Below are 21,384 nucleotides of genomic sequence, written 5' to 3'. Positions count from 1 at the left end.
CGGTCCAATGCGTCCATGCTAAGCAGATATCCTAAACTAACCTAGTCTTATTTGCCAGCACTTGGCCTAAATCCCTCAAAACCCTTCCTATTCATATACCCATCCAGATGCCTTTTAAATGCTGTAATTGTACCAGCCTCCACCACTCCTCTGGCAGCTCATTCCATTCATGCACCACCCTCTGTGTGAAAAAGTTGCCCCTTAGGTCCTTTTTAAATGTTTCCCCTCTCACCCGAAACTTATGCCCTCTAGTTCTACTCTCCCCCAACTCAGGGAAAATACCTTGTCTATTTACCCTATCCATGTCCCTCATGATTTTAAAAGACTCTATAAGGTCACTCCTCAGCCTCTAATGCTCTAGGGAAAACAGCCCTAGCCAATTCAGCCTCTCCCTATAGTTCAAATCCTCCAAACCTAGCAACATCCTTGTAAATCTTTTCCGAACCCTTTCAAGTTTCACAACATCCTTCCAATAGGAAGGAGACCAGAATTGTACACAATATTCCAACAGTGGCCAAACCAATGCCGTGTACAACGGCAACATGACCTCGCATCTCCTATACTTATTGCTTTGACCAATAAAGAAAAGCAGACTAAATGCCTTCTTCACTATCCTATCTACCTGAGACTCCACTTTCAAGAAACTACTAACCTGCACTCAAAGGTCTCTTTGTTCAGCAACACTCCCCAGGACCTTATCATTAAGTATATAATTCCTGCCCTAATTCGCCTTCCCAAAATGCAGCACCTCACATTTATCTAAATTAAACTCCATCTGTCACTCTTCAGCCATTGGCCCATCTGATCAAGTGACTCTGAGGTCACTTTCTTCACTGTCCACTACACCTCCAATTTTGGTGTCATCTGGAAACGTACTTACTTCACACCAAATCATTTCCATAAATGACGAGACGTAGTGGACCCAGCACCAATCCTTGAGGCACACCACTGGTCACAGGCCTCCAGTCTGAAAAGCAACCCTCCACCACTAACCTTTTTCTTCTACCTTTGAGCCAGGTCTATAGCCAAATGGTTAATTTTCCCTGTATTCTATGTGATTTAATCTTGCTCACCAGTCTACCATGAGGAACCTTGTCAAACACCTTACTTAAATTCATATAGATCATATCCACCGCTCTGTCCTCATCAATGATCTTTGTTATTTCTTCAAAAACTCAAACAAGTTTGTGAGACATGATTTCCCATGCACAAAGCCATGTTGACTATCCCTAATCAGACCCTGACTTTCCAAATACATGTAAGTCCTGTCCCTCAGGATTCCCTCCAACAACTTGCCCACCACTGAGGTCAGGGTCACCGGTCAATAGTTCCCAGGCTTGTCCTTACCACCTTTTTTAAAAGTGACACCATGTTAGCCAACCTCCAGGCTTCCAGTATCTACCCTGTGACTATCGATGATGCAAATAGCTCAGCAAGAGGCCCAGCAATCACTTCCCTAGCTTCCCACAGAGTTCTAGGTTACACCTGATCAGGTCCTGAGGATTTATCCACCTTTTATGCGTTTTAAGAGATCCAGCACCTCCTCCTCTATAATATGGACATTTTTCAAGGTGCCATCATCTATTTCCCTGCATTCTATATCTTCCATGTCCTTCTCCACAGTAAACACTGATGCAAAATACTCATTTAGTATCTCCCCCATCTCCTGCAGTTCCACACATAGGCTGCCTTGCTGATCTTTGAGGGGTCCTAATCTCTCCCTAGTTCACTTTTGTCATGAATATATTTATAAACTACCTTTGGATTCTCCTTAATCCAATTTGCTAAAGCTATCTCATGTCCCCTTTGCCCTCATGATTTCCTTCTTAAGTATACTCCCAGTGGTGGCACGGTGGCACGGTGGCACAGTGGTTAGCACTGCTGCCTCACAGCATCAGAGACCCGGGTTCATTTCCCGTCTCAGGTGACTCACTGTGTGGAGTTTGCACTTTCTCCCCGTGTCTGCGTGGGTTTCCTCCAGGTGCTCCGGTTTCCTCCCACAGTCCAAAGATGTGCAGGTCAGGTGAATTGGCCATGCTAAATTGCCTGTAGTGTTAGTTAAGGGGTAAATGTAGGGGAATGGGTGGGCTGCGCTTCGGCGGGTCGGTGTGGACTTGTTGGGCCGAAGGGCCTGTTTCCACACTGTAAGTCTAATCTAATCTAGAGAACAGTGCCTTTATACTCTTCTAAGGATTCACTTGATCTATCCTGTCTATACCTGACATATGCCTTTTTTTTAACCAAAACTTCAATTTCTTTAGTCATCCAGCATTCTCTGCACTTACCAGACTTTCCTTTCACCCGAACAGGAACAGGAACAGGAACATAACGGGTGGTACAGTGGCTCAGTGTTTAGCACTGCTGCCTCACAGCACCAGGGTCCCAGGTTAGATTCCAGCCTTGGGCAACTGTCTGTGTGCAGTCTACACATTCTCCCCGTGTCTGCGTGAGTTTCCTCCAGGTACTCCAGTTTCCCTCCCACAGTCCAAAGATGTACAGGTCAGGTGAATTGGCTGTGCTAAATTGCCCATAGTGTTAGGTACATTAGTCAGAGGGAAATGGGTCTGGGTTACTATTCCGAGGTTCGGTGTGGACTTGTTGGGCTGAAGGGCCTGTTTCCACACTGTAGGGAATCTAATCATATGGTCTCTGGACTCTTGTATCTCATTTTTGAAGGCCTCCAATTTTCCAGCCGTCCCTTTACTTATGAACATCCATCCCCAATCAACTTCTGAAAGTTCTTGCCCAATACATCAAAATTGGTCTTCCTCCAACTCAGAACTTTAACTTTTAGATCCAGTCTATCCTTTTCCATCATTATTTTAAAACTAATAGAATTATGGTCACTGGCCCCAAAGTGCTCCCCCACTGACACCTCAGTCACCTGCCCTGCCTTATTTCCCAATAGTTGGTCAGGTTTTGCACCTTCTCTAGTAGGTACATTCATGTACTAAACAAGAAAATTTTCTTGTACACACTTAAATTCCTCTCCAACTAAATCTTCAACACTACACTGTCCCAGTCTATGTTTGGAAAATTAAAATCCCCTACCATAACCACCCTATTATTCTTAAACCAACTGAGAGCTCATTACAAATTTGTTTCTCAATTTCCTACTATCAGGGGGTCTATAATACAACTCTAATAAGGTGATCATCCCTTTCTTATTTCTCAGTTACACCCAAATAAATTCCTTGGACATATTCCCAGGAATATCCTCCCTAATTACAGCTGTAATGTTATCCCTTATCAAAAATGCCACTCCCCTTCCTCTCTTGCCTCCCCTTCTATCGTTCCTATGGCATTTGTATCCTGGAACATTAAGCTGCCAGTCCTGTACATTCATGAGCCAAGTTTCTGTAATTGCTATGATATCCCAGCATTCCGAACCATACCCTGAGTTCATCTGCCTTCCCTGTTAGGCCTCTTGCATTGACATAAATGCAGTTTAATTTATTAAAGAGTCATAGAGATGTACAGCACGGAAACAGACCCTTCGGCCCAACTCATCCATGCCACCCAGATATCCCAACCCAATCTAGTCCCACCTGCCATTATCCGGCCCGAATCCCTCCAAACCCTTCCTATTCATATACCCATCCAGATGCCTTTTAAATGTTACAATTGTACTAGCCTCCACCACTTCCATTGGCAGCTCATTCCCATACATGTACCACCCTCTGCATGAACAAGTTGCCCCTGAGGTCTCTTTTATATCTTTCCCCTCTCACTTTCAACCTATGCCCTTTAGTTCTGGACTCCCCTACCCCAGGGAAGAGACCTTGTTTATTTATCCTATCCATGCCTCTTATGATTTTATAAACCTCTATTAGATCATCCCTCAGCCTCCGACGCTCCAGGGAAAACAGCCCCAGCCTATTCAACCTGTCCCTACAACTCAAATCCTCCAACCTTGGCAACATCCTTGTAAATCTTTTCTGAACCCTTTCAAGGTCTCTTTGTTCAGCAACACTCCCAGCAGCTTGTCATTAAGTGTATATGTCCTGCTAAGATTTGCTTTCCCAAAATGCCGCACCTCGCATTTATCTAAATTAAATTCCATTTGCCACTCCTCAGCCCATTGGTCCATCTGATCAAGATTTCATTGTAATCTGAGATAACCTTCTTCGCTGTCCACTACACCTCCAATTTTGGTATCATCTGCAAAATTACTAACTATACCTCTTATGCTTGTATCCAAATCATTTATTTAAATGACAAAAAATAGAGAGCCCAACACCGATCTTTGTGGCACTCCACTGGTCACAGACCTCTAGTCTGAAAAACAACCCTCCACCACCACCCTCTGTCTTTTACCTTTCAGCCAGTTTTGTATCCAAATGGCTAGTTCTCCCTCTATTCCATGAGATAGAACATATAACATAGAGCAGGCCCTTTGACCCATGATGTTGTGCCAAGGTTTAATCCTAATGTAAAATATAATAACTTAACCTACGCACCCCTCAACTCACTGCTATCCATGTGCATGTCCAGCAGTCGCTTAAATGTATCCAATAACTCTGCTTCCACAGCTGGCAATGCATTCCATGCATTCACAACTCTCTGTGTAAAGAACCTACCTCTCATAACTCCTTTATCCCTTCCTCCTAATATCTTCAAACTATGACTCCTCATACCAGTCAATCCTGCCCTGGGGAAAGGTCTCTGGCTATTGACTCTATCTATTCCATTCATTATCTTGTATACCTCAATCAGGTCTCCTCTCTTCCTCCTCCTCTCCAGGGAGAAAAGTTTGAGCTTATTCAACCTTTCTTCATAAGGCAAGCCCTCCAGTCCAGGCAGCATCCTGGTAAACCTTCTTTGCCCCCTCTCCAAAGCCTCTGTATCTTTCCTATAGTAGGATGACCAGAACTGGACACAATATTCCAAGGTAAAAACAATGACTGTAGACGCTGGAAACCAGAGTTTAGATTAGAGTGGTGTTTGAAAAGCACAGCAGTTCAAGCAGCACCACTCTAATCTAAACAATATTCCAAGTGTGGTCTCACCAGGGACTGTAGAGCTGTCGCAAAACCTTGCGGCCCTTATACTTGATCCCCCTGTTAATGAAAGCCAAAACACCATATGTTTTCTTAACAACTCTATCCATTTGGGTGGCAACGTTGAGCGATCTATGTACTTGCACACCCAGATCCCTCTGTTCCTCCACACTGCCAAGAATCTTGTCTTTAATCCTATATTCAGCATTCGAGTTCAACCTTCCAAAATGCATTACTTCACATTTATCCAGGTTGAACTCCACCTCCATTTCTCAGCGCAGCTCTGCATCCTGTCTATGTCGCGCTGCAGCCTGCAGTAGCCCTCTATATTATCGATAATACCTCCAACTTTTGTGTCATCTGCAAATTTATTAACCCACCCCTCATCATCCTCATCCAAGTCATTTAGAAAAACTACAAAGAGCAGAGGCCCAAGAACAGAGCCCTGTGGGACCCCACTCAACACTGACCTCCAGGCAGAATACTTTCCATCTACAACCACTGTCAGCCTTCTGTCAGCCAGCCAATTCTGAATCCAACTAGCCAAATCTCTCTATATCACATACTTCCTGACTTTATGAATGAGCCTACCATGAGGAACCCTATCAAATGCCTTGCTGAAATCCATATACACCACATCCACTGCTCGACTTTCGTCGACTTGTCTTGACACCTCAAAGAACTCAATAAGATTTATGAGGCATGACCCGACCCTCACAAAGTCATGCTGACTGCCTTTAATCACACTATGCTTTGCCAAATAGTCATAAATCCTATACCTCAGAATTCTTTCCAAAACTTTGCTGACCACAGACGTAAGACTGACTGGTCTGTAATTGCCAGGGATTTCCCTATTACCCTTCTTGAAAAGAGGAACAATATTCACCTCCTTCCAATCCTCCAGTACGACTCCCGTGGAAAGTGAGGAGGCAAATATCCTCACCAGCGGCTTAGCAACCTCCTTTCTCGCTTCCCAGAGCAACCTAGGATAAATCTGGTCTGGCCCTGGGGACTTATCAATCTTAATGTTTTCCAAAATTTCCAGCACATCGACTTCATCAATCTTGATCTGGTCAAGACTGTTTCCCAGCTCCTCAAAGTTCTCATTTACAACAAGTTCCTTTTCCTTGGTGAAAGCCGAAGCAAAAAACTCATTTGGGGCTTCCCCTATCTGCTCAGACTCCACGCACAAGTTCCCTACGCTATCCTTGATCAGCCCTACCTTCTCCCTGATCATTCTCTTATTCCTCACGTATGAGTAAAATGCCTTTGGGTTCTCCCTAATCCTTATTGCCAAGCCTTTTTCATGCCCCATCCTGGCTCTCCTCAGTCCATTTCTGAGCTCCTTTCTAGCAAGCCTGTAATCCTCTAAAGCTGTGCTAGATTCTTGCTTCCTCCACCTTATGTAAGCTACTTTCTTCCTTTTGACGAGAACTTTCTCTGTTCTCATCATCTAAGGTTCCTTAATCTTACCCCTTCTTACCTGTCTCAGAGGAACAAATTTGTGCATCACTCACAACAACTGCTCCTTAAATAGTCTCCACATGTCTGCTGTGCCCTTTCTGTGGAACAATTGCTCCCAGTCTGTGCTTCCCAACTCCTGTCTGATAGCATCATAATTTCCTTTTCCCCAATTAACTATCTTCCCTTGGTAACTGCACCTTTCACTCTCTGTGCCTCTGAATGGAGTGTCCCCTATCACTATCACAATAGATCGCTTGGAACCTGATGTACTACGAACCTGATGATTGCTTGGAAAATCCTTTACATTTTCAGCCAAATCATTTTTATATATATCACAACAGCAGAGGTCCCAGAATGGATCCCTGTGGAACACCACTAGTCATGGACCTCCAACACCCTTCCACTAATACCCTCTGCCTTCTATGGGCAAGCCAATTCTGAATCCAAACAGCCACGTCACCGTGGATCCCATGCAGCACAGTCTTCTGGATGAGCCTACCATGATGGACCTTTTTGAAAGCCTTTCTAAAATATTTGCAAATTAAACATTAAACACACACTAAGCCCACATGCCACTTGTTAAAAATCCAAAATAAATGATCATTATACATATATCACAAACTTCACGTCACAGTGAATAAAAATCATCAACACTCGATAAATATCTTATTATTAAGTATGCAAATATAGAATAAAATACATATATGTTTAACATCAATCTTTAAAAGTCAATGTTCAGACATTTCATCTCTGAACTAGGTTAGACAAAGTAACTCAAAAGGAAGCCAAACTAGATACCATAATAACAACCTAGTCAAAATTTAAATGACCAAGTCATCATTTAATAATGACTATATAACCTTATCAGCAACCTCATTAATATGGCTTAAGGTATTTATTCTATATGGTGCTGAAATAGGGTGTATCTAAGTCATCCCCCAGGATCATGGCTACACTTTTTCACTGTGTATTGCTTAAAGATATGATCAAGCCTAAGCTATCAGAGCTGAAAAATGTGTTGCTGGAAAAGCGCAGCAGGTCAGGCAGCATCCAAGGAGCAGGAGAATCGGCGTTTTGGGTATAAGGAATCCTGAAGAAGGGCTTATGCCCGAAACGTCGATTCTCATGTTCCTTGGATGCTGCCTGACCTGCTGCGCTTTTCCAGCAAAACATTTTTCAGCTCTGATCTCTAGCATCTGCAGTCCTCACTTTCTCCAAGCCTAGGCTATCAGTCTGGTACTGAAAAGTACCCACTCTACTTCAGATTATACCAGAAGGGTAAGTTATATTACATGTTTGAACATCATATTGAGCTAGTTGTTTCCCACTGCTACTGTGCAGAAGCAATAACAGTGGCATTTGACACGAAAAGGAATGCTGCCATCAAGACATCTTACCTATCTGATAAATGAGTAGCTGATGTATGAATTTCAGTGCCAGTGAGAAACTAGGTATGGAGGCCATCTGTTCCCCAAGACTAGTATCAAATAACAAGCAAGATCCTGTCCATACATAATCAGGGCAAGCTTGAAAATCTCACAACGCTATCCAGCATTAGATCTGATTCTGTGATTGGACACCATTCGCTAAGTAACCTGATGTTGTCAAATAATGAAATTGACAACCAATTTAGGAATATTGGGCAGGCTCACTGTGTGATACACTTGCTGTACTCCAAGCTGTATATATTAATAACCAGGGCCCTGCACTTTTCAGCCGGACAGAATATCTACACAGATTATACCTATTCCAACTCAACAAATAGATAACCACCATTCTTTGGTTCATTTCTCAGGACAATGCCTTAACATATCAGCCTTTGCGATTTAAAATTTAAACAAAGTTTGGACATTTACTGTCAGTCATCATTCACTTTGACCAATCAGAATCCACTTGCCAATCAATCCGCACTCTCCTCTCATATGGTACTAATGCTTCCCTTTACTTTTGTACGTCTTGCGAATTGTGCTGATTAATACAAGATGAAAAGCTTGGACAAGATGTGTCTTTTTTCAGCAATACCCAAAAAGTCTAATGTCTGTTCTGACAATCTCCTCCCTTTATTCTCATGCAAAACACTTAAGCTATTTCCAAATAATTAAAGTCTTGACTATTCTTTTAAACCTTGATCAACTATCCTCATACAGTTTACATTCATGACTATTCCACCTTCATACGCATGAACACTTTGTTATCATTTTCATTCTAAAGTAATCCATTAGAAATATGCTCAAACCTCTTCAAACCAAAATTAAAGTCTGTACAAAATTAGAATAGTAATAAACAGCAAAATCTGCTGCCTTTATCATGATTTTACTATAATATGATCTACGGAAAAAAACATTGCAATGAAACTGTTATTGTCGTTTCCCATTTATTGCCGTTTGGTGAGAAAACTGAGACAACTTTCTTTCAAAATTTCAGACATGACACCTAAAATGTCAGCTTACTAAGAGGTATAGTAGTAACATCAGAGAACCTGAGTAGGAATGAGGGTGTCCTTTGGTTCCAAAGTCTAAACAGACTGGTTCTTAAATGCTACAACTTAGTCATTTTTTAATTATCTCAAATGCATTCAACAAATGATGTTTCATCTTCAGAAAAATCACTTGAGTTGGAGATAATGCATAACAATATTTTAAATTTTGACACATGGGAAGACAATCATTAGATTCCTATCCATTTAGGTGCAAGTACATCTCACACACTATAAGAACATAATCACTAGAGAGCAGGAGTAGGCAACTGAGCTCCTTGAGCCTGCCCCACCATTTGATGCAATCGTGGCTAATCTCATCTCAACCTGAACTCCCCTTTCTTGCTTGTTCTCCATAACTCTTCAACCCATTACTAATTAAAAAGCTGCCTATTTCTTCCTTAAATGTACTCAATGTCCCAGCATCCACCATTCTCTGCTGTAGCAAATTCCACAAACTTTGGCTTATTCACCTAACCTATCCATATCCAGTTGTAAGTCCTTATTTCTTCATTGAACTTATTTTCTCACTTATTTTAGTGTCATGTGCAAATTTGGCTATAATGCTTTCTATCCCATATTCATATCCTAAATATAGACAGTAAATAACTGGGGCCTGAGGACCAGATTCTGTGGCACCTCACTGGCTATGCCTTTTCAACCAGAAAAAGACCCATTTATCCCGATTCTCTGCTTTCTGGTCACTAGTCAATCCTCAATCCAAGCTAAAGCATTATCCCTAACTCCATGTGATTTTAACTTGCGTAGTAACTTTGTGTGGTTCCTTATCAAATGCCTTCTGGAAATCCGGATTACTGCAAGTCAGGACCTCCCCTTATCCATATTGCTTGTTACCTTTTCATTGAACTTTAAAAAAAAATCAAACATGATCTACCCTTCATAAAACCATGCTGACTCTGAAGGATTGTGTTTTGGTTTTTCAAACGTCCTGCAAATGCTTCCTTAAAAATGGATTTGAACAATTTCCCAACAACATGTTAAACTAACTGGGCTGTAGATTCCTACTTCCTGCCTCCTTGCCTTTTTGAATAAGGGTGTTATATTAGCATTGTTCCAGTCCACTAGAACCTTGCCCACATCCAGGGAATTTTGAAACATTATAAATAATAGTTATAAATAATCCACTATTTCTGCTGCCCCTTCCTTAAAGGTCACACCTTGGTAATTCTGCATTCTATATTTTACACATTTATAGCACAGGATCTCTCATGCTATATTATAATAGAATATTTTAAGTAGTTAGAATGTTGTTTTTGATAGCTGCCTTTCAGAAGTGGGAGCAGGGGCTCTCCTGGGACCAGTTCAATATGTATATTGGAATGCATGAAAACAATTAATATTGAGGAAGAATCCTACCAATTTTAGAAGCTAACTTCCTGAAATTCTGCCTTGAAGATTCAACGTTTTTTCTGAATATCAGACATGTCAATGAAAGGCCAGGAGTATCGCTACTATGTAGTGAGGTTCAAACACTTGCATTGTGTCATACCCTATGTCAAAATTACTTAGCACCTCATCTGGGTATATTTTACAGTATTACACTATTAGAGTTATTTATTTGGGCATTTTCATGTAATCCTCTTCAATTATTTTTTAATCTGATGCATATTACTTATTTTTGAAAGACAAGGAAGTAAAATCTATGGAGTACAAACAGGAAAATTTGATTAGATCCGCCATGATGTTACTGAATGATGTAGCAAGCTCAAAAGGCCAAACGTGTTCTCCTGCTGCCAAGTCTTATATTTCAAAGTCTTAGACCTTGGTGCTCTCTCACATTTTTACTCCGTTGTGGAAACATGTAATTTAAATAATATATGCAGTGGTCTCAAGGGCTTTTCAAATGAATACAAAATAATTTGGGAGAAGAATTAAGGACCATTCCCATCACTAAAAAAGTAGCATCTGACAAATAAATGGGGCTGAAGGCAGATGGCTTCCATTCTAGGATCCTAAAAAAAGTAGTGGATGCATTGGTTGTAATTTTCCAGAATTCCTTGGATTCCAGAGAAGTACTGGAAGACTGGAAAACTGCCAATGTGACATCCCTACTCAAAAAGCGGGTAACCATAAGCTGATTAGCCTAACATCTATTTTTGGAAAAAAATGTTGGAATCAACTATTAAGAAAGTATCAGCAGCACATTTGGAAAGCCATAATCTAATCAAGCAGAGCAGAGTCAGCATGGTTCCATGAAAGGGAACTCATGTTTAATGAATTTATTAGAGTTTTTTGAAGAGATCACAACCAAAGTGGCTGGAGGGAAATCACTGGATGTGCTGTATTTGGACATTGAACAAGGTACCTCACAAAAAATGTAGAATAAAGAAACCATGGTGTTGGAGGTAGTATATCAATTTTTAAAATATCTAATGGGCAAGAAACAGTGAGTGAGGATAAGGGGTTCTTTTTCAGGTTGGTGACCTATAACCAGTGGGGTTCCAAATGGACAACTGTTTAAAATACATATTAATGACGTGGAGAACATCCTGTACAGTTACACATGTACTGTAACCAAATTTGCAGATGACACAATAGTAGGTGGAAAGGCAGAAAGGGATTCAGAGAGATATTGATAGATTATGTAAGTGGCTAAAAAATTGGCAAATAGAATATAATGTGTGAAAATTTGGTGAAAATTTGAAGTCGTTAATTTTAGAAAGGAGAACAAAGAACAGAGTTAGTTAAATGGAGAGAAGCCACAACACAAAAGAGTACAAGTGCACGCAACACCAAAAACTAGCACAAAGGTGCAGCAGGTAATCAGGAAGGCTAACGGAATAGTGGTTCTTATTTCAAGTAGGTTGGTGTATAAGGGGTGGGGAGTCTTACCGCAACTGTACAAGATGCTGGTGAGACCACAAACGGAGTACTGTGAGCAGTATGGCCCCCTTATTTAAGGAATGATATCACTTCATTGGAGGCAGTTCAGAGAAGGTTCATTAGGATGATCCCTGCTTTGGAGGGATGGTTTATGAACAAAGACTAAACAGGTTGGTTCTCTAATCAGAGTTGAGAGTGTGGTGCTGGAAAAACACAGCAGGTCAGACAGCATCCGAGGAGCAGCAGAATCGATGTTTCAGGCGAAAGCCTTTCATCAGGAAGGGCTTATGTCTGAAACGTCCATTCTGCTGCTCCTCAGATGCTACCTGACTTGCTGTGCTTTTCCGGCACCACACTCTTGACTCTGATCTCCAGCATCTGCAGTCCTTACTTTCTCCTGGTTCTCTAATCACCAGAGTTTAGAAGAATGAGAGGTGATCCCATTGAAACATATAAGATTCTTAAGGGCTTGGCAGGGTAAATGCTGAGAGGATGCTTCCCCTCATGGGAGAGTCCAGGACTATAGCGCACAGTCTCAGAATAAAGGGGCACGAAGTTAAGACTGTGATGAGGATGAATTTCTTCTCTCAGAGGGTTGTGAGTCTTCCAACTCTTTGTCACAGAGAGCTGTGGGGACAGAGTGCTTGTTTATTGAAGGCTGAGATAGATAGATTCTTGATCAGTAGGAAATCAAGTGATCAAGTGTTATTGGGGCAAAGGCAGGAAAGCTGGTGTGAGGAATGTCGGATCAGCCATGATCCAGTTGAATAGCAGAGTTGGCTGAAGAAGCCAAATGGCCTTCTTCTGATCCTATTCCTTGTGTGCTTATTTTTTTAAAAATCAAAACACTATTCAGTAAAGTTTCAGTGAGGTTTACTTTAAAAGTTCTATCGATTCCACGGAAGCTTTACAATGCATCTGTAATGTTTATATCCCCTGAATTAAAGTTTTCCCACAGATCCCTCACCATGAACTTTCGATCACACTGCACCACAGCAAGCGAGCTCAACACTGTACCAACAGGAGCTGGACAAGCCCACAGTAACAAGGAGTGAGAGTTATTGGGAAATTTAACTAACTAATGAGGAAAACTGAATCAGTGAGGATTATCGCAACAGAAGAGCGACAACAAATCACAAACTTCCAAATATAACTTGCCCCTGAAACAACTGTCCGTGTCAATATGAAGTTTAAAAACAGAATAATCTTTTCAGAGTAGGCTGTTACTAAAAAGTCATTTTTTTTTCCCGGCATACTTACTGGTTTAGTTCAACGTCAAGAATGAAGGATGAGTTAAATGCATCAACCTGGAAGGTAGCCTGGGCAATATGAGTGGACTGCAATAAAAAAAAATCAAACAGCAACATTTAGTAAACCGGTCAATTGAGGTAATAGATAGCCGTCAGCAAAAAAAAAGTGTCATGCAGTCTGGAAAAAAAAACGCATTGAAATGTTCTGCAAACTCAATTCACATCTAAAGGCTGGACGATATTTTTGTTTCAAATGAAATAATGAATGCAAATCGCGTGCTCGGGAATTATATGCTCTTAAAACAAAATCATAATTAATTGAGTGAAGCCTATTTTAGATGCAGAGGGGTTTTTAATTTGCTTGTTTTTTTCAAAATGCAAAGCTCTCTGGGGAATGGAGATGCAGAGAGAGAGAGATGCAGAGCTCTGTTTGTGTGTGCACATTTGAATCAATGTAAATCAACGGGGTTGGACGTTGAACGGGCACCTTACCGGCTGCGAGGCTGCCTGCTGCTGTGCCCCGGTCACTCGGGTATCCAGGCCGAGCTGCTGCCCGCTGACCGGCCGCTGGAGGAGCCGGAGCGGCGTGGTTCTCTCAGGATGCTCCAAGATGCGCTCTGCCGCCGCCACCTTTCCCCTCCAGGCGTTGTCACCTTCAGGCGAACCTGCACGGTTTCCCGGAAAACACACTTGTTTGTCAGTGGCTGTTCGTGTGACAGGCAGTGTTTTATGTTTAACCTCCCCACATACCCTCCCTCCTGAACCCCTCACTCAGCTCAAGTTAAAATAAAACCAAATCAGACAGCATGAGGTCGCAAAACCGCTCGGATAATTCCATATTTAATCAGTTATTCAGCGTTTCCTGCTTTCTCTCTCTCACACACACACACATGCACAAAACAGCCCGCCCAGGAAAATGCCCAACGTGCAAATATTGAGAAGATGCAGATTTTTGTTTGATAATCTTACCGGGTTTGCTAGTGGCGCTGCCACAATGAAGGAGACAGACTACTCCATACAGATATAACAAAACAATCTGAGATAGCAAAGGCTTCATATTTCATATTCTTTATCGCCCTGTAGGAGAAAATAACACAATGCAATCTTCCCCTTTTTTTGTCGCAATATTTCTTAACTGGATCTACAGCACTTCTTCAAATTTCATTCGTATTGTTTCCCGTGGTATCTTTTTTTCTCTCTGCTCTGCTTCCCTCGGAGTGCAGGCTGCAGTACTAGATGGCAGTGAGCATCTGTAGACGTTCCCCGCGTTCCTGCCCTCCCTCCTCCTCTAGCTGGTCGCTCGCAGACAGCCAGATCCTCCTCACTCCTGCTCCCGCACGTCCACGTCAATCTCATCGCAACATCTCGCCGGCTGCAGAGCTCAGGGCCCTCACTGAGCATGGGCAGCAGCACCCAAACCAGGGTTTAGAGGATGCACTGACTGGCAAAGCTGCAGCAGGAGGTAACAGTAATATGAAAGGACATATCACATGCTGGTGTTAATATTTTAATCTATTGAACCCTTTCAAAGATCATTACTGAGAAAGTGAATTCACTTCGAAGGCCAAAAGTGTTGATTTTGCAGCGCAATGCAGGTAGTTTCATCAATACTTTCATGATATAAACACACCCTGAGATGAAAAAAACTAAAAGTCCTATTTTTCTGATTTTTTTTTAATTTTGAAAGATTTCTCGAACAATAATACACCCAAATTCGATTGTTAGCAGGTGTGTATAATTCATGTAATAAGGTTCTGAAATTTATTTAGTACCGTTCTGTGCACAAAATAGTTTTATTTTTGCAGATCACTTCCTAAGCATTCAAATTGATTTTGGACTGTGCTGCAAGAATATTAATGATGACAGGTCAGTGTGTTTAAATAATACATTGAACTAAAATCTGCTATTGTTCTCAAGTAGACTAAATGTGGTATCAGAGCTGAAAATGTGTTGCTGGAAAAGCGCAGCAGGTCAGGCAGCATCCAAGGAACAGGAGAATCGACGTTTCGGGCATGAGCCCTTCTTCAGGAATTGCCCGAAACATCGATTCTCCTGCTCCTTGGATGCTGCCTGACCTGCTGCGCTTTTCCAGCAACACATTTTCAGTTCTGATCTCCAGCAACTGCAGTCCTCACTTTCTCCTAAATGTGGTATCAGTCTGGCCACTGCACCTTAGAAAGGGTGTGTTGACCTTGTAGGGGATACAGCACAGATTCATGATTGATATCAGGACTTAGCGAGTTTTTATGAGGATAAGTTGCACAGTCTAGCCTTGTATTTCCTTGACTAAGGACTTATTTAATTGATACATTTATGATGCTTTCAGAATTTGACAGAGCAGATCCCATGTGAAAGCTTTTCATCTTGTAGTGATTTCCAGAACAAGGAAGCACAATCTTAAAATTATTATTCATTCGTTGGATGTGGGAAGCACTGGGCAGTATTTATTGCTCACACCTAATTGGCCTGGAGAAGGTGATGCTAGGCTGTCTTCTTGAATCGCTCATTTCCTGTGGGTATAAGGCTACCCGAAATACTGAAAGGATAGAAAAATAGATAGAACCAGGATTTTGACTTAATGCTAGCGAAGTTGATGAGAGTAAGTGATCTTAGACCTGCATCTGTCTAGGCAAGTCACACTCCTGACTTGTGCCTTATAAATTGTGGACACGCTTTGGAAGAATTGGAGGTGAGTTACTCACTGCAGAACTCCTAGCACCTGACCTGCTGTTGCAGCCACAGCATGCATATTGCTGATACAGTTGAGTTTCTGCTCAATGATAATCCCCAGGATGTTGATTGTAGGGGATTCAGAGATGGCAATACAATTGAACATCAAAAAGTGATGAATCAATTCTTTCTTGTCAGAGATAGTAATTTCATAACACTTAAGTGATATGAATTTTACTTGCTATTTATTGGTAAAGTGTGGATATTATTCACATCTTGCTGCATTTAGAGACTGCTTCAAACTGACAAACTGTGAATTTTGTTTTACATTGTATAATCATCAATGACATCCCAACTTCTGACCTTATGACAGAGGGGAAGGTCATTAATGAAGCAGCTGAAGATGGCAGACTGAGGAACTGTAGAGACGTCCAGGAAGCTAAGATGATTGACATCAAACAACCACAAATATCTTCCTTTGAGATAGATATGACACTAAACAGAGAACAGTTTTCCCTATGATTCCAGTTTTGTTCGAGCTTCTTAATAGTGTACTCAATCAAATTCTGACCAGATGTACTAGAAATATAGTAGCAGCAGAAGGCTATTCAGCCCCTTTAAATCTGCTGTGCCATTCAATATGATCATAGTTGATCATCAAACTCAATAAACTGTTCCTGATCGTTCCCTTTTTTTTAAATTCCTTTAGCTGTATTCAGTTCCTTGTTGAAATCATACAATGTATTGGTTGTCAATGTTTTCTGTGGTAGCAAATTCCACACTCACTCAGTAAAGGAGTTTCTCCTCATTTCAGTCCTAAATTGTTTATTCCACATCCATAGATTGTGACTACTGGTTCTAGAGTTTCCCGCAACTGGGTACTTCCTTTCTGCATCTACCCTATCTAGTCCTGTTGGAATTTTACAGGTTTCTATGAAATCTGTCATTCTACTGAACTCCAGCGAATATAATCCTGACCAATTCAATCTCGCATGTGAGTCCCACCATCCCAGAAATCAATTTGCTAAACCTTCGCTGCATTCCCTCTGCAGCACAAACACCCTTCCTCAGATAAGGAGACTAAAACTGCACACAATATTCCAGGTGTGACCTTACCAAATGCCTGCATATTTCAGCAAGACATCCCTGCCCCTATATTTGAATCCTCTTGCTACAAAGACCAACAGACTATTGCCGTTTTTACCACCTGCTGCACCTGAATGGCCACATTAAACAACTCACTTATGAGGATACTCAAATTTCATTGAACATTGACTCTCTCAATTTTTAACCATTTAGATAATGACACCTTCCTGTTTTTGCTATTGAAGTGGAGAACCTTACATTTATCTACGTTATACTTCATCTGACATGATTTTGCCCACTCACGCAGTTTGTCCAAATTGCACTGAAGTATCTCTGCATTCTCCTCACAGCTCATTCTCCCTATAGTTTTGTGTCACCTGCAAATCTGGAAATATTTAGTTCCCTCATTCAAATCATGAACATATGTTATGAATAGCTGGAATCCTAGCACAGATCCCTGAAGTAACCCATGAATCAATGCTTGCTATTCAGAAAAACACCCATTTATTCCTACTAATTGTTTTCTGTCTGACAGCTAGTTTTCTATCCATCTCAATACACAATTTTAATCCTGTGCATTTTAAATTTCCACACTAATCTCTTACATGAAGCCTTCTGAAAGTTCAAATAAACCACATCTACTGGTCCCCCTCATCAACTCTACTGATTACATCCTCAAAGAATTCCAGTAGATTTATTAAGCATGAGTTCCTCTTCATAAATCCATGCTCCGTTAAATCTTGTCCTTGTTTTCTAAATGCTAGTAATTCTTTTGTAATGGACTCTAGCTTTTTCCCCCACGATTGACGTATCAAATTGTTTGAAGACCGACATCTGTGATGTTGCAGACCATCAGAAGAGGCCAAGATTTAAGCTGGAGTGATGGCAAGAAGTATTTCTTAACACAAAGGGTTATGGAAATCTGGAATATTGTCCCCAAAAAGCTGTTGAGATTTGGTCAATTTAGCTACAGGTGTTTATGAAAACACAGACAAGGCAAATAAATGGGCTTGAGGTGCAGATCATCCATTTCCTAATTGAAGACAGAACATGCTGAAAGGGATAAATGGCCCACTCCTGTTCCTGTTTTCCAATCATTGTATAAATAAGGGAATTTTGATTCCTGTTGATTAAGCAAGCCAAAATGATAAATTAAGTGTTGTTATTTGTAATACACAGCTAACGAATATAGCTTAACTATAAACCTGAAGCTCTGGATACCTGTACCTCAAACATCTTTCAATTCCAAACCCTGTCAAGTGAACCACTGAAGCTCAGGAAATTCAGTCACCTTTTCCTTTATTATAACAATGATGATACTTAAAAATCTTTTATGGTTATAAGGTGGTTTGTGAAGTCCTGATGGTATGATATTTGCAGGTAGCATCCTGGGAGTTTCACTTGACATACAACCACGCAGCAGCATATCAGTTGTGGTAGAACCTTGGCTCAAGTGGGCCAACAATGGCAGCACAATGGATAGTTTTCAACCAGGATAGAGAAGGGAATAAAAATGAGAGATGTAGCATTGTTAAGAATCAATTACAATTTAAAGAGGGATGGTTTACTAAACAAAGTATCAAATGAGTGTTTTTATTATTGCAGATTTCCAGCAATAGCAGCATTTTTTTGCTTCTTGATTATTTAAGTCACAGCCACCTCTCCTCCAAGTATACCAATCTTTAAGCAGCTTTGTTTTTCTCTTCCGTGGGATTTCTGTTTTAATCTTTCAGATTGTTCACCTGCATTCCTTTCCATTTTCTGATCGGTGGTTAATAAAGTGTTTGCCAAAACGTGCTTTTACAACCTTCTTCCTCAATGACTGTCTCAATCTCCAGCTTTGGATTCCAACTGAAGTTCCATCCTCCATGTTTCAAATGCAGCCAAGAGTACAGGTATGTCCAAGAAATACAATGATGAAAAAAAAGAGAGAGCAAGGAGAGTACAAAAATATATTGTCTGGTAAAATTAAAGAAAATCAGAAGATGCTTTATCAGTACATTATGAGTAAGAGTATGACTATAGACAGGGTTGGGCCAGAGATGTACATGGTAACTTGTATGTAGATGAAAATATAGGCAGACTTCTAAACAAATACTTTTATCAGTCTATGCAAAGGGAAGAGACAATGCAGGCATTCTAATTCAAGGGAGGACTTCGAAATATTAGGTAAAGTAGAGAAAAGCTGGAGAAACTGATCTTGAAGATAGATAAACAACACAGCCAAATGAAATGTATGCTGAAAAGCCAGGCAGGGAGGAAATAGCAGATGCTTGGAGGATGATTTTCAAATCCTTACAAGATGGAATCGTTAGTGATAGGTAGCATGGCCTTGTGTGCAGAAGGTCATGTTTCACAAAATTAAGTTTGAGTTTTTTGAGGAAGTGACAAAGATGATCAATGAGGGAGGGGCAGTAAATGTTGTCTATATGAGTTGAGCAAGGCCTTTGACAAGGTCCCTCATAACAAGCTGATACAAAATGAGTTCAGCTGCAAGCTAGTCAGATATATACAGAATTAGCTTGATCATAGCAGGCAGTTTCTCTGACTGAAGGTCTGTGACCAGTGGTATTCTGCAGGAACCAGTGGTGGGACCCTGATTTGGAAGAGAATGGCAGTGGCCTGATTAGTAAGTTTGCAAATGACACAAAGGTTACAGCAGGATAATAGATAGGCCGGAGGCTTGGATGGAGAAATGACAGATTGAGTTTAATCCAGACAAATATGAGTTGATGCAGTTTAGAACATAGAACATACAACATAGAAGAATACAGCGCAGTACAGGCCTTTCGGCCCTCGATGTTGCGCCGATCCAAGCCCACCTAACCTACACTAGCCCACTATCCTCAATATGCCTATCCAATGCCCGCTTAAATGCCCATAAAGAGCGAGAGTCCACCACTGCTACTGGCAGGGCATTCCATGAACTCACGACTCGCTGAGTAAAGAACCTACCCCTAACATCTGTCCTATACCTACCACCCCTTAATTTAAAGCTATGCCCCCTCGTAATAGCTGACTCCATACGTGGAAAAAGGTTCTCATGGTCAACCCTATCTAAACCCCTAATCATCTTGTACACCTCTATCAAGTCACCCCTAAACCTTTTTTTCTCCAATGAAAACAACCCCAAATGCCTCAGCCTTTCCTCATACGATCTTCCTACCATACCAGGCAACATCCTGGTAAACCTCCTCTGCACCCGTTCCAGTGCCTCCACATCCTTCCTATAGTTTGGCGACCAAAACTGCACACAATATTCCAGATGCGGCTGCACCAGAGTCTTATACAACTGCAACATGACCTCAGGACTCCGGAACTCAATTCCTCTACCAATAAAAGCCAGTACGCCATATGCCTTCTTCACCGCACTATTTACCTGGGTGGCAACTTTCAAAGATCTGTGTACATGGACACCAAGATCCCTCTGCCCATCCACACGACCAAGTATTCGACTATTAGCCCAGCACCCCATCTTTTTGTTACTCTTACCAAAGTGAATCACCTCACACTTAGCTACATTGAACTCCATTTGCCACCTTCCTGCCCAGCTCTGCAGCTTATCAATATCCCGCTGTAACCTGCCACATCCTTCCTCACTGTCAACAACTCCTCCGACTTTCGTATCATCCGCAAACTTGCTCACCCAACCTTCTAACCCCTCCTCCAGGTCATTTATAAAAATGACAAACAGCAATGGTCCCAAAACAGATCCTTGCGGAACACCGCTAGTAACAGCACTCCAAGATGAACCTTTACCATCAACTACTACCCTCTGTCTTCTTCCAGCCAGCCAATTCCTAATCCAAACCTCCAACTCACCCTCAATGCCATACCTCCGTATTTTTTGCAGTAGCCTACCATGGGGAACCTTATCAAACGCCTTACTAAAATCCATATACACCACATCTACTGCTTTACCCTCGTCCACCTCCTTAGTCACCTTCTCAAAGAATTCAATAAGGTTTGTGAGGCATGACCTGCCCTTCACAAAACCATGCTGACTATCCTTGATCACATTATTCCTATCCAGATGTTCATAAATCCTATCCCTTACAATTCTCTCTAAGACTTTGCCTACAACAGAAGTGAGACTCACCGGCCTATAGTTACTAGGGTTATCCCTACTCCCCTTCTTGAACAAGGGAACCACATTTGCTAGCCTACAGTCTTCTGGCACTATTCCTGTAGACAACGAGGACATAAAAATCCAGGCCAATGGCTCTGCAATCTCCTCCCTTGCTTCCCAGAGAATCCTAGGATAAATGCCATCAGGCCCAGGGGACTTATCTATTTTCACCCTTTCCAGAATTTCCAACACCTCTTCCCTACATACCTCAAAGCCGTCCATTCTACTTAATTGTGACTCTGTATTCACATCGGCAACAATGTCTTGTTCATGAGTGAATACTGACGAAAAGTATTCATTCAGTGTCTCCCCAATCTCTTCAGCCTCCACACGCAACTTCCCACTACTATCCTTGACTGGACCTATTCCTACCCTAGTCATTCTTTTATTCCTGGCATGCCTATAGAAAGCCTTAGGGTTTTCCCTAATCCTACCAACTAAGGACCTTTCATGTCCCCTCCTTGT

The 21,384-nt window shown here is 41.5% G+C and overlaps 1 protein-coding gene across 6 annotated transcripts in view; it reads right to left on the bottom strand.

The window, feature by feature from the left end:
- Positions 1-14,385, bottom strand: part of adam22 (ADAM metallopeptidase domain 22) — a 391,455-nt gene extending 377,070 nt beyond the window's left edge. For 3 of the 6 annotated variants that reach the window (XM_072575866.1, XM_072575867.1, XM_072575868.1), the window contains exons 1-3: positions 14,004-14,383; positions 13,527-13,699; positions 13,045-13,121 (exon numbers count right to left, since the gene is read on the bottom strand). In XM_072575866.1, coding sequence (XP_072431967.1) covers positions 13,045-13,121; positions 13,527-13,699; positions 14,004-14,091 — 338 coding nt within the window. In that variant the 5' untranslated portion in view covers positions 14,092-14,383. Of the gene's footprint in view, positions 1-13,044; positions 13,122-13,526; positions 13,700-14,003 lie in introns of all 6 variants that reach the window. The other 3 variants (XM_072575862.1, XM_072575864.1, XM_072575865.1) reach the window with 2 other exon arrangements.
- Positions 14,386-21,384: the final 6,999 nt, after the last annotated feature.

Source organism: Chiloscyllium punctatum, chromosome 8, assembly GCF_047496795.1.
Source record: "Chiloscyllium punctatum isolate Juve2018m chromosome 8, sChiPun1.3, whole genome shotgun sequence".
NCBI classification, from domain to species: domain Eukaryota; kingdom Metazoa; phylum Chordata; class Chondrichthyes; order Orectolobiformes; family Hemiscylliidae; genus Chiloscyllium; species Chiloscyllium punctatum.
This window is presented reverse-complemented; position numbering and strand designations above follow the sequence as displayed.